The 12363-nt window shown below is 39.9% G+C and overlaps 1 protein-coding gene across 7 annotated transcripts in view; it reads left to right on the top strand.

The window, feature by feature from the left end:
- The window catches only part of zufsp (zinc finger containing ubiquitin peptidase 1), a 32990-nt gene extending 22657 nt beyond the window's left edge, over nt 1–10333 (top strand). For all 7 annotated transcript variants that reach the window (XM_078542236.1, XM_078542235.1, XM_078542232.1 and 4 more), the window contains 4 exons: nt 145–310; nt 3940–4103; nt 7169–7383; nt 9667–10333. In XM_078542236.1, coding sequence (XP_078398362.1) covers nt 145–310; nt 3940–4103; nt 7169–7383; nt 9667–9714 — 593 coding nt within the window. In that variant the 3' untranslated portion in view covers nt 9715–10333. The remainder of the gene's footprint in view (nt 1–144; nt 311–3939; nt 4104–7168; nt 7384–9666) is intronic.
- Nucleotides 10334–12363: the final 2030 nt, after the last annotated feature.

The following is a 12363-nucleotide window of genomic DNA, read 5'->3' as shown; positions in this document are numbered from 1 at the left end:
TTTTTGGCCATTATCCTCCTGGTCCAGTGGAAAGAAGTAAATTAGCAGTTTAATTTAGATATACTGTATTTGCATATTTGAACAAATATTCTTTTTCTATGTTTGGACAGAGAGTTGTAAATATTTTTCATTTCTTTCTTTTAGACCTTGTTATCCCTTGCATTCCAAAAATTCAGTCTATGATAGAAGAAGCATGGAAGGATGGGTTTGATCCTCAAGGTGCTGCACATTTTCAAAATAAACTGCAGGGCACTCGAGCTTGGATTGGAGCAACAGAAATCTATTCTTTATTGACCTTTCTAAGGATAAAGTTAGTATATGAGTTAACAATACTTTGGATTGATAAAAATGAACCTGCTAATTTACTGGTTATTAACTTTTCACTCAGTTGCAAGAGTTAACCTGATAGTCAAATTCACTTGTAATGATTAAGAGACTAAAACTGGCAATTGCAATATGGCAGCACCATTAAAGTACTGTCCAATCCCCAACTGAATTAATGTACATACCCATTTCCCCCAATGGATGTCATTGATGTATTTGTATAACATGAAGATATTAAGGATTTCAGCTGAATATTTCAACAGTCCAGTAATAAGCAAACATTATATTTTGCAGTGAATTGAGTAGTTGTGTTCTTTAATGAGAATGTTCTCTGTTCCACAGAGACAGAAATTAAACTGATGTTTTTCTCCCTCTCTATCTTTTTTCCAACTCTACGTGGTATTTGAGTGACCATTCGCTGCCATTTGAAAGAATTGTGGAGACCATCTGCAGCTGATGGCATTTCTGAATTGGCATATGAAATCAACATTGTTATTAATGAAATAAAAACAGAAAATGCTAGAAAAACTCAGCAGGTCTGGCAGCATCTGTGCAGAGAGAAATAGAGTTAATGTTTTGAGTCTGTATGACTTCTCTCTCTCTCTCTCCACAGATGCTGCCACACCTGTTGAGTTTTTCCAGCATTTTCTGTTTTTATTTCACATTTCCAGCATCTGCAGTATTTTGCTTTTATTTTATTCTTACTAATGAGTTCTGTTTGAATGACATTTTCTGATCAAGGAGATGATTGTTGGCTCTCGAAAAATTTAACTTTTAACTTTCAGATCCAATTTCCACATCAAGGATTTCTAGTAATTCACGTACATCCATAGATCAAATGCAAAGTAAAGTAGTTTCTATTCTGTCTGACGATGGACTGAATATTAGATGTCCCTGGGGGTGTGTTTCCTGTGGTGGGGGGGAGGGCACGTAAAATGGAATGAGCTCCCATCCCACTACCGTCCCACCCACCCCGGAGTTCATCCCCATAATATGAGGGATTATTTTTAATATGCGGATTTTGGTGCCTGCCTGCCATATTAAAATGACCAATTAAGAGTTATCAATACGCTGTCCTTGCCATAATATGTTTGGCGCGGCCAGCAGGGTAGGAGTGAGAAGCCTGAGTTTTAAGCAGAAATAGTTAAAGGGTGGGCGGGGTGGGTTGTTGGTCTTTGGGGACTGACCTTTGCCGATCGTGGGGTAACCCCCCCTCGGACTGAACACCAGCACCCCAGCCCCCCCCCCCCCCCATTTTGTTCCTACCCGCTCCCTCTCTTAAATCCACCCTCTTCTTTCCCGCTGCACCACCCTGTCCCGGCTTCTAACCCTCCCGACCCAAGATCCCGGACTTACCTTCTCCAGGGATCTTAGGCCTTGGGCTGCACTCCTCACCTGCAGTCCCAGCAGCTGCCACTGACACTTTCCTGGAGCTGCTGGCACTGATGGATCTACTGGCCAATCGGATTGGCTGGCAGCTCCAGAGGGCAGGACTTCACCCCAGTGAAGGCCCACTCAGCCCTGGTTAATGAGCCCCACATCAATAAAGTTCATGGGGCTGCTCGGCCTGTTGTCGGTCAGCTTCATGCCAACAATTCCTGACAGAGGGGAGGGGAGTTCTCCAAACTATTCACATAATTGAAGATAGTGAAAAATGGCATCTTGGATCCTCGGTATTATAAATAGAGGCATAAGAGTGCAAAAGCAAGGAAGTTATGGTGAATCTTCAATTATGTGAATAGATTGGAGAACTCCTTAAAGAAGAGAAATTTGAAAAGAAATTTCGTAGAAGCATTCAAAATCATGAGGGCTGTAGATAGTGAGAAATTATTCCCATTGGCGGAAGAGTGGGAAAATCATAGGGCACCGATTCAAGGCGATTGGCAAAAGAACCAATGGTGATATGAGAAAAAACCTTTTAACAAAGCAGGTGGTTAGGATCTGGAATGCACTACCTGAGAATGTGATGGAGGCAGATACAATCAGGATTTTCAAAAGGGAATTGGATAAGCACTTGAAGAGAGAAAATTGCTGTGCATGGGGAAAGGGCCAAGGAGTGGGACTAGGTGAGTTTTTGCAGAGAGCCAGCACAGGCATGACAGGTTGAAGGGCCTCCTCAAGTGCTGCACACATTCTACAATTCAATCAGAACATTCTCATTTATGTTCGCTGAATATCATTGACCTTTAATAGAAAAGGAAGTATTTTTAGGTTGTTGAATAGTATTTTTTATATTCATTCCTGGGATGTGGGCATCGCTGGCTACGCCAGCATTTATTGCCCATCCCTAATTGCCCTCAAGAAGGTGGTGGGCTGCAGCGTTTCAAGGCAGCACACCATGTGGTTCTGTTAGGGAGGGAGTTTTGAATTTTCACCCTTGACGGTGAAGGAATGGTGATATATTTCCAAGTCAGGGTGTTGAGTGGCTTGAAGGGGAACTTCCAGGTGGCAGTGTTCCCACGTATCTGCTGCCCTTGTCCTTCTAAATAGTAGCGGTCGTGGGTTTGAAAGGTGCTGTCTGAGGAGTCTTGGTTAGTTCCTGCAGTGCATCTTGTAGATGGTACACACTGCTGCCAATGTGCATCAGTGGTGGGGAAAGTGAATGTTTGTGGGTAGGGTGCCAATCAAGCGGCCTGCTTTGCCCTGGATGGTGTCAAATTTCTTGAGTGTTGTTGGAGCTGCAGTCATCCAGGCAAGTAGAGAGTATTCCATCACATTCCTAACTTGTGCCTTGTAGATGGTGGACAGGCTTTGGGGGGGGGGTTCAGGGGGTGAGTTAATTATCACAGGATTTGTGGCCTCTGACCTGCTCTTGTAGCCACAGTATTTATATGGCTAGTCCAGTTCATTTTCTGGTCAATGGTAACACCCAAGATGTTGATATTGGTGAATTCAGCAATGGTAATGTCACAATGTCAAGGGGTTATGGTTAGATTTTGTCTTGTTGGAGATGATCCTTGCCTGGCACAAATGTTACTTGCCATTTGTCAACCAAAGCCTGGACATTGTCCAGATCTTGCTGGATTTAGACATGGATTGCTTCGGTATTTGAGGAGTTGCAAATGGTACTGAACATTGGTGCAATAATCAGTGAACATCCCCACTTCTGGAGTGCTCAAAATGTTTTTTTGAAATCTCTTGGTCACTTGGTGCCATATAAAATCCCAGATTCAACCCATCATCTATGCTCAGTCAGCTGTTTTCAGTGAAGTGATAAACCTGGCCTTACTGCCCCTGGAAGAGAGAGAACACCATGGTTCAAAATTGTGATCAGCATCAAGTTGGAATAACATCTGGATGTCAGGCGCGGACAAGAATAAATACGACAGTGGTGCTCCCCAGATTCATTCAAGCTGCTGGCACTCAAATGTCTAACCTTAATTTTTAAATGTCTACTTGGAAGAGGGTTTCTCATATGTGTGGGACCATATCTCAACTTGTCACAGTTTCTTGGAAAGAGGTGTGAGGGAATTTGGATGTCGAATTACAAGGAAAAAAAGAATCAAACTAATAGAAAACATAGAGGAAAACGTCTTGCTACTGATAATTAAATCTACCCATCAAACATTTTCCCTGTGGTAGAAAATGTTGAAAGTAACCATCTGTGTATTTCAGCTGTCAAATAGTTGATTTTCATCATCCCACTGGACCATCAGACACACATCCTCGTTTGTTTGAGTGGCTAAGGCAATTCTATTCTTCAGGCAGAGATGCAGGGCCACGGTTACAACCTAAGGTTATATGGACAAACAAGCCACCAATCTATCTACAACACCACGGTAAAAAAACAGACATGATTTCTAATGTTTTCCAACTTTTTATTGATTCTCAGCTGACCTAACATAGTCAGATTTTGTTTTTAATATTGTCCACAGTGATGTGTTCTTGATATACAGGGAGAAGCAAGGAAAGTCTATAGCTTTTCATACGTACATACATATGGTAATAATCTTGAAGGTCTAGGTTGTAGGAAGACTGAGTTGTTGCTCCATCTACCCCTGGGGAATTTGGGTATAGAAGTATTCCTCGGGAAGGGAAGGGGGAATTTGGGTATTGAAGTCCACCCCCAGAAGATTCTGTGGATGGAATAAGAGAGATGGAAAGCAAAGAGCTGTTACAGTTGCTTATATGTTATAGGTTATTACTAAATATATGCTCTATATAGCTACCCATGTTTGAAGCTTTGGAAGCAATGGAAGAACCTTTTATCTAGTGCTTACATGGATCTTGATGATATGTAAAACAATTTGTGGTACCATAAACTATAGAGGTGGTTCAGCTTTTATAGCAGATAATACAGGCCGTCAAGGTTTATGCATTGAAATTTATGCATGTTTGTCTATATTTTCTACAAATACTCAATGTGAGAAAATACGCATTAATGAGAACCATAAGTTTATACCTTTACTAGCATGTTGTGTAGAAGTCTACGATGATATCTGAATATAACGATCATCAGGTTTGAGTATATTTGAGATTTAGCCAGCCATTCAGGTTATGTAGTATCGTTAATTCCTAACAATTCTGACCTTTGTTTTCAATCATTGATGGTTAAGTGATTGTTGAGTTCAGGCTTTCTCCCAATATTTTTATCTTGTGATCATGGCAAATAGGTAGTTTCCCTAACAAGGCCAAGGACACAATAATGGGAAATCTGCAAACTTGTATGTATTGCGCTTTGGGCAGCATCCCAGAATTAACAGTAAATTCCTAATTACAATATATAATCCATAGAAGTTCATGTGGGAGATATCCTGTCTCCTGTGAAAGGCAACAAGTGTTGTGCTGACATACTATTGTGTAAAGGTTAAAAGAGAGACTTATTTGCAAGAAGAAAAATAAACAGAAATAATAATGAGACATAGCATGATAAGAGTATAGTACTTAAAAGCAATAGATAAAATGCATTTATATGGGGCTACTGTCTTTTAGAATACACTTATTTGACTGCAAGGCATTAGGATAAGTAGTCTCTCATAAACCGTCACAATATAATGTATCATGTGGTCCAAATTTACATTGATTTCTTCCCCTCATCTTGCCCCTCAGATCTGAAGGAGCAGTTTAATATTTAATCTTTGTATTTTGTCTGTCAATTATCCATTCTGCCTGGCAGCCTTGTATGTGTCGCACTTTGGACTCATTCCATCCCATTCTCTTAGTTCCTTTGCCTCCGTCGCATCTGTTCCGATGATGCTACTTTCCAAAACAGTTCTTCTGACATGTCTTCCTCCTTCTTTAACCGAGGTTTTCCACCCATGGTGGTTGACAGGGCCCTCAACCGTGTCCGACTCATCTCCCTCGCATCCGCCCTCGCACCTTCCTCTCCCTCCCAGAACCATGATAGGGTTCCCCACTAATCACTCCACCAGCCTCCGCATTCAAAGGACCATCCTCCGCCATTTCCACCAACTCCAGCATGATGCCACCACCAAACACATCTTCCCTTCACCACCACACCACACCCCCCCACCCTGTCGGCATTCAGTTGGGACCGTTTCCTCCGGGATATCCTGGTCCACTCCTCCATTAGCCCCTACACCTCAACCCCCTCCCATGGCACCTTTCCATGCAACCACAGAAGGTGCAACACCTGCCCCTTGCCCCCTTCCTTCTCACTGTCCAAGGGTCCAAACACTCCTTTTAAGTGAAGCAGCACTTCACTTGCACTTCCCTCAATTTAGTCTACTGCATTCGCTGCTCCCAATACGGTCTCCTCTACATTGGTGAGACCAAACGCAGACTGAGTTACCGCTTTGTTGGACACCTTCGGTCTGTCCGCAAGCATGACCCAGATCTTTCTGTCGCTTGCCATTTCAACACACCACCCTGCTCTCATGCCCACATGTCTGTCCTTGGCCTGCTGCAATGTTCCAGTGAAGCTCAACACAAACTGGAGGAACAGCACCTCATTTTCCGATTAGGCACTTTACAGCCTTACGGACTTAACATTGAGTTCAACAACTTCAGATCATGAACCCTCTCCTCCATCCTCACCCCTTTTGATCCCCCTTTTTTCTAATAATTATTATATATTTTTATATATTTTTTTTTCCTTTTCCCACCTATTTCTATTATTATTTAAAAAATTTATTACCATCCATTGTTTTATCTCCACCTTTTAGCCTATTTCGATCCCCACCCCCACTAGGGCCATCTGTCACTTGCTCATCCTGCTTTCTACCCTTAATGTCACCATTAGCACATCCTTTGGCTAATATCACCACCACCAACACCCCTTTGACCTTTTGCTTATTACATCTTTGGCAATCTCTCCTTTGCCTCCATCTATCACTGGCCCTCTAAACAGCTTCACCCGTCCAACCCTCCCTTAAACAGTTTACATTTCACCACATTTCTATTTCTCTTTAGTTCTGATGAAGAGTCATACGGACTCGAAATGTTAACTCTGTCTTCCTCTCCACAGATGCTGTCAGACCTGCTGAGTTTTTCCAGCAATTTTTGTTTTCGTTTCAGACTTCTAGCATCCGTAGTATTTTGCTTTTAGCTGCCTGGCAGCCTATCGTTTTTGGTAACATTTGAATACTGTATTAAATCATAAATTGTGAGTAATTTGAATCTCATCTTGCATGCCAAATACAAAGAAATGCTGAGAAGTAATAAGGAAAATGTAACAAAGCTAAAAAAAAATGTATTTCTATAAAGACCATTGAATTAAATCGGCAAGTAAAGAAGAGCTTAACATTTTACTTTTCAAAAATTGTTTTAAGTTTTTGAGTTCAAAACAGTTAAGCTTGAACCCATTGCTGAAAGACTTTGTTTGTAGTTTGTTTATCAAAACCTGTTTTGAAATAAAATAATTTATACATCTTTGAAACTTCAGGTCACAGCCGAACTATTATAGGCATAGAAGAAAGGAACAATGGAAAACTTTGCCTTTTGATTTTTGATCCTGGCAATCATGAAATGCAGAAACTTTCGTGCCGTGATATGACTGGATTCAGTCTGAAAATGATTCGTAGGTTTATTGGAAGTATGAAACATAAACAGTATCAGATAGTGGCAGTAAATGGTTTTCTATCAATGGAAGAGAAAAACGTAAGTGGCTTTTTAAAAAACTGTGCATGTTGTATCCAGCAAATCAAAACTTTCATTCTTTTTAATGAAAACTCCATTCAGTCTTCAACTATGACCTTGAGCTTCTGCTCACCTGTCATTTTAATTCTCTGCCCCACTCCCACTCTGGCTCCTTGGTCCATGGCCTCCTTTCTGTTCAAATGAAGCCAACAGAAATGCAAAGAACAGCAGCTTATCTTTTGATTAGGCATTTACAGCCTTCTAGATTCAACATTGAGTTCAACAATTTCAGATCATAATGATTGCTCCTGTATTTTTTCTGGCACAGCAGCTTTTGGAATGATTCTGCTATAGCTATTTATACCTCTCCTGAACCTATCTTTGTTTCTTGTACACTGACCATCCCCTTTTGCCATGTGCCATAGTCCCTTTTGTCAATTAACCTTCACCAATCTTCTACCCTATTGCAGCAGATCTTTCCTTTTGTTCTTTTTCCCTGTCTGCCCCTATCTGCCACCTTTCATTGCCTCTGTACTTGCTTAAAGCCTGTTACATCTCTAACTTTTTCCAGTTCTTTCCTATGACAAAAGGTCATCAACTTGAAATGTTAACTATGTTCCTTAGTCCATAGATGCTACCTGACCTGCTGAGTATTTCCAGCATATTCTGTTAAGATAACAAATGGATCTACCACTTGGATATACCATTGAAATTTTGTTAACATAACACACAAAGCACATGGTTATTTTGTGAATTATCAGCAGGAGAAAATGCATGTCAGATAATTTGTTATAACTGGCACTTTGATATGATATTGGTACGCAAAACAAAATTATACTTGTATGGCAAGAAACATTATTAATAATAAAACATGCTAGTGCTGCAACTAATGCAGAAAAATACAGTAACTTTTTGATATCCAGTCATCTACCTTCCAGGGACCACTGTTTGAAAAGCCTAGACATTTAAACTATTCAGTTTATACCTCTTAGCTCAAAAGTAAATTAACTCAAATTATTGAATAAGTCAATCTTTTAACCATTAAACACAATCTTGAATAATAGGGAACCGGCTGTAAAAAGCTGTAAAGAAACTGTTTCCTAGAACAAATAGCTCTGGAAATCTTCACACATGAAAACAAAACTTTGCGATTAAATTTCCGATATGAGAAAAGAAGTTTTATCATTCCTCTATTAATTTTTTTCTCAGTGGATTTGGTCAGGAACTTGAAGGCACAGGGAATGTTCCTCTAACCTTCAGTGATTAATTCATATAAAGTATTCATTCCCTGAAACAGGAAGTGGGCAGTGTAATTTAGATGGAAGTCCACAGTCTTGGCAATAGATAAGATATTGTCTGTCAACCGTGGCTCAGTTAGTAGTGTACTCACCTCTGAATTAAAAGGGTTATGGATTCAAGTCACACTCCAGGGCATAAGCACAAAAATCAAGGCTAACACCCCAGTATAGTACTGAGGCAATATTGCACTGTTGGGAGGTGCTGTTATTCATGAGTCGTCACACCAAGTTCCCATCCGCCTGCTTGGGTGGATGTAAAAGATCCAATAGCACTTTTGAAGAAGAGCAGGGGCGTTATCCCTGGTGTCCTGGCCACTATTTATCCCTCAATCAGCACAAAACAGATTATCTGGATGTTATTACATTGCTGAGTATAAATTAGCTGCCACGGTTCCCACATTACAAAAGAGACTATTTCAAAGTGTACTTGATTGGCGCAAAGTGCTCATGAAAAGCGCTATATAAATGCAGGGCTTTCTTTATTGGGTTTAAAGTTTGAAATTCACCTCGGGCTTGAGAAAGAGGCTTAAATTTTGGATGATCTGCTTAGATCTAAAAAAAGTGATTTCTAAGGGAGGTGCAATCACTGTCAATTGAATGGAGTTTCTGTCAAAGAATACTATCAACTTCCCTAATTACTACTTGTTCTTTGACTTCTTACAGTTACTTTAACTTCCACATGCTTCAACTAAGCCCCTTTGTTTTTTCTGACGTTACTCCCTCTCTGCTTTGATTTTTTTCTTAAAACCAATTTCTTCAACAACTGCCTTGTTAGGAGATATGTGGTTGTAAAGAAAATGTAGGTAACAGATAAATCTGGGTAAGTTCTTTGTTTTTATAGTTGTGTGTTTGATGATTCTAAAGATGAAAATTATAATCAAGACCTAGTCAAAAATACGATCTTGCTTTCAAATTATAATAAATGGATAACTGTTTAAAAATAAATCAATCTATAATATCTACCGCTGAGTCATAGTAATGTTTTGCTGTATCTGTTTCCTTCCAGGCTCGGAAGCACGCATCTGCAGTGCTGACAGCAGAAAAGGTGCCGTAATGAAATTCTTCATACTTGGATTCACTGTGCAAGATATTTAAGATTTTCTTTGCATACATCTTTGCTTGTGTCAAAAGTAAGTTTCAGTTTATACATCTTCCTTTTTTGATCTTGGAATTATATAAATGATGTTTAAGGTGAGACCTTAGATATTTAAAATTGACATTGATCCCTCACAATATGCTGGATAAAATGGTGGCAGTCTTAAAGCTTGCTAAAATGGGCTACAACTATCTGTAACAAGTTACATCTCTTAACTCATGAGCATATCTAAGAATTTTTGAGAGTTTGAGTGCGGTTCAAACTCTCCTTTTCTTACTGACCTGGTATAAGCCCTGCATCGTTCTCTACTGGAAATGATAGTGATACTTATCATTGCTCCTTTGTGCAGATAGAAGCAGTATGTTAAACTTTAGAAGATTGAGGCCTACTTGATGAATCTGTAAATATAGCCACTAAGGTTTGCTTGTGCATATGTTTTGTACTTTTTCTACATAAATTGCATATTATTGCAAAGAAATGAACTTGAAAATATGGTCCAATAACTGGAAAGTTATTTAATATTTTAATTTCTCATTGTACCTGTATAACAGACAAATAAACATTTTGAATTAGTTTACATTTGTGTATTTGTTGTTATCTTTACTTTGTAACAACCAAAAAGTTTGAATTAAGCCCGGTCTTCTACATGTAGACACACAGACCCCGATTTTCGTGGAGTCCTCAAGACTCAGCTCTGCTTCCAAATGGCAGGCTGGACCCAAATTTGCAAAACCCCATTTCCAACAGATCTAATTTTTGCCAGTAAGGAAAAGGGCCGGGGCATGATTCTCACATGAGGCAAACACAAGTTCAGCAAGGCCATTTGAGTGTGCTGAGTTCAAACATACCCCATTTTGGCTGTTTCAAAGGCCTTAACATGCAGTGTGGGAGTCACAAATTTATGGAGTAGATGTAAAGGTTGTTGAAGGGGGGGGGTAAGGTCTGTATGACTGTCATGATGTGAAGTTATTTAAATCCCCAGCCCTTTAAAAAAAAACATCCTGCTGGCGGTTGGGAGTTTAAAAAAACTTTGTTCTAGCAGTTTCAATAGTTGTATGTTAACATTTCTCTAAAGGCTCTTTATGAATACTTGGTTGATTTTCAAAAGCTATAATTATCTCAATAGAAAGGGTTCTGAGTTCACAGTTTGGTTGACAGCTCAAAGAGGCTAGTAAAGGATTAGCTGGCTTTGTTGTGGGGTTAGAAGTTTGTTCGTTTTTATAAGAGGTTAACCACTTGTGATTTAAAAGGTTTGAATAGACTTTCATGAATAGGAGTATTCTTAATATAGTGAAGGCAGTATAACATTTTTAGAACTTTATTTCATCTCAACATGGCTCCTGTGGTTTGACCATGGTAGATGGAGTGAGTTGGCATGGAGGGTATAAGGGCCAAGGGTGGTGGGTGGGGTGGCATGAGCTAGCAGTTGGCATGTGGAGGGGGTGTGGGGAATGATGAGGTGTGAGGGGTAGAGGGCCCAAATTGTAACCAAACATTGAAACAAAGTCCCAGAGAATATGTTAACTTCTGATGTACTGCCGGGGGTGGCAGGCTTGACTCTATCCCACAACCCTCCCTCCACCATGGACCAAAGTTCAGGCTATTCCGGGGCCTTTCTACAATAGCTGGTGTGGCAAACCGGGAAATTTCCCGACTCAAGCTACCCACGTCGGTAGTTAAAATCTGGGCCATATAGTTTGACCTGCATCTGTTTGTTCACTGAAAATTTTCAGTTGATGCCCCTTTTACATAAATCACAGTTATCAGTTGGTCAGATAAATGCTCTGAGATTTCTTTACTTTTCTTCATTTGATGCTTTTTCATTGAATGAAAAGTATTTTTTTAATTTCATTCAATTTTAATTGTTCATTTCTTATCTGGCATTAGATTCATAGGTATAGCATCCTGACTTAAAAGAAATAGGGTTCCACTCACTTCAAGATGCTCCTACTGAAACGATTCTGTATGGATGTTTGCCACCAATTAGACAGTTAATTGTCCCCTCTTTGGCAAATGCAGACACACACAAGTTAATGAAATTGATTATCTAGTATCCATTTGAACATCATCCAATATTGTGGTGGTGCCCAAAATTGGATGCAATATTCCAGTTGAGGCCGAACCAGCGTTTTATAAAGGTTCATCACAACCTCCTTGCTTTTGTACTCCATGCCTCTATTTATAAAACCCAGGACTCTGTATGTCTTATTTCTCATTTTCTCAAACTGCCCTGCCTTCAATGATTTGTGCATAAATACTCTCAGCTCCAGCACCCTCTTCAGAATTATATCCTCTATATTACTTCTCCTCATTTTTCCTCCTGAATTATATCATTTTACACTTCTCTCCATTGAATTTCATCTGGCACATGTCCACTCATTCCAATAGCTTGTCTATGCTTTCTTGAAATCTTTCTCTACCCTCCACACAGTTCACAATACTTCCAATCCTCCAGTCTGAAAAACAATCATCCACCACTACTGTATTTCTTGGCACTTAGCCAACTTCGTATCTCTGCTGCCACTGTTACTTCTATTCCACAGGCTTTAATTTTACTGACAAGCCTGTTGTACTTTGTCAAACACCCACTAAAAGTCCATGTGCACC

Source organism: Cetorhinus maximus, chromosome 5 (assembly GCF_964194155.1).
Source record: "Cetorhinus maximus chromosome 5, sCetMax3.hap1.1, whole genome shotgun sequence".
NCBI lineage: Eukaryota > Metazoa > Chordata > Chondrichthyes > Lamniformes > Cetorhinidae > Cetorhinus > Cetorhinus maximus.
This window is presented reverse-complemented; position numbering and strand designations above follow the sequence as displayed.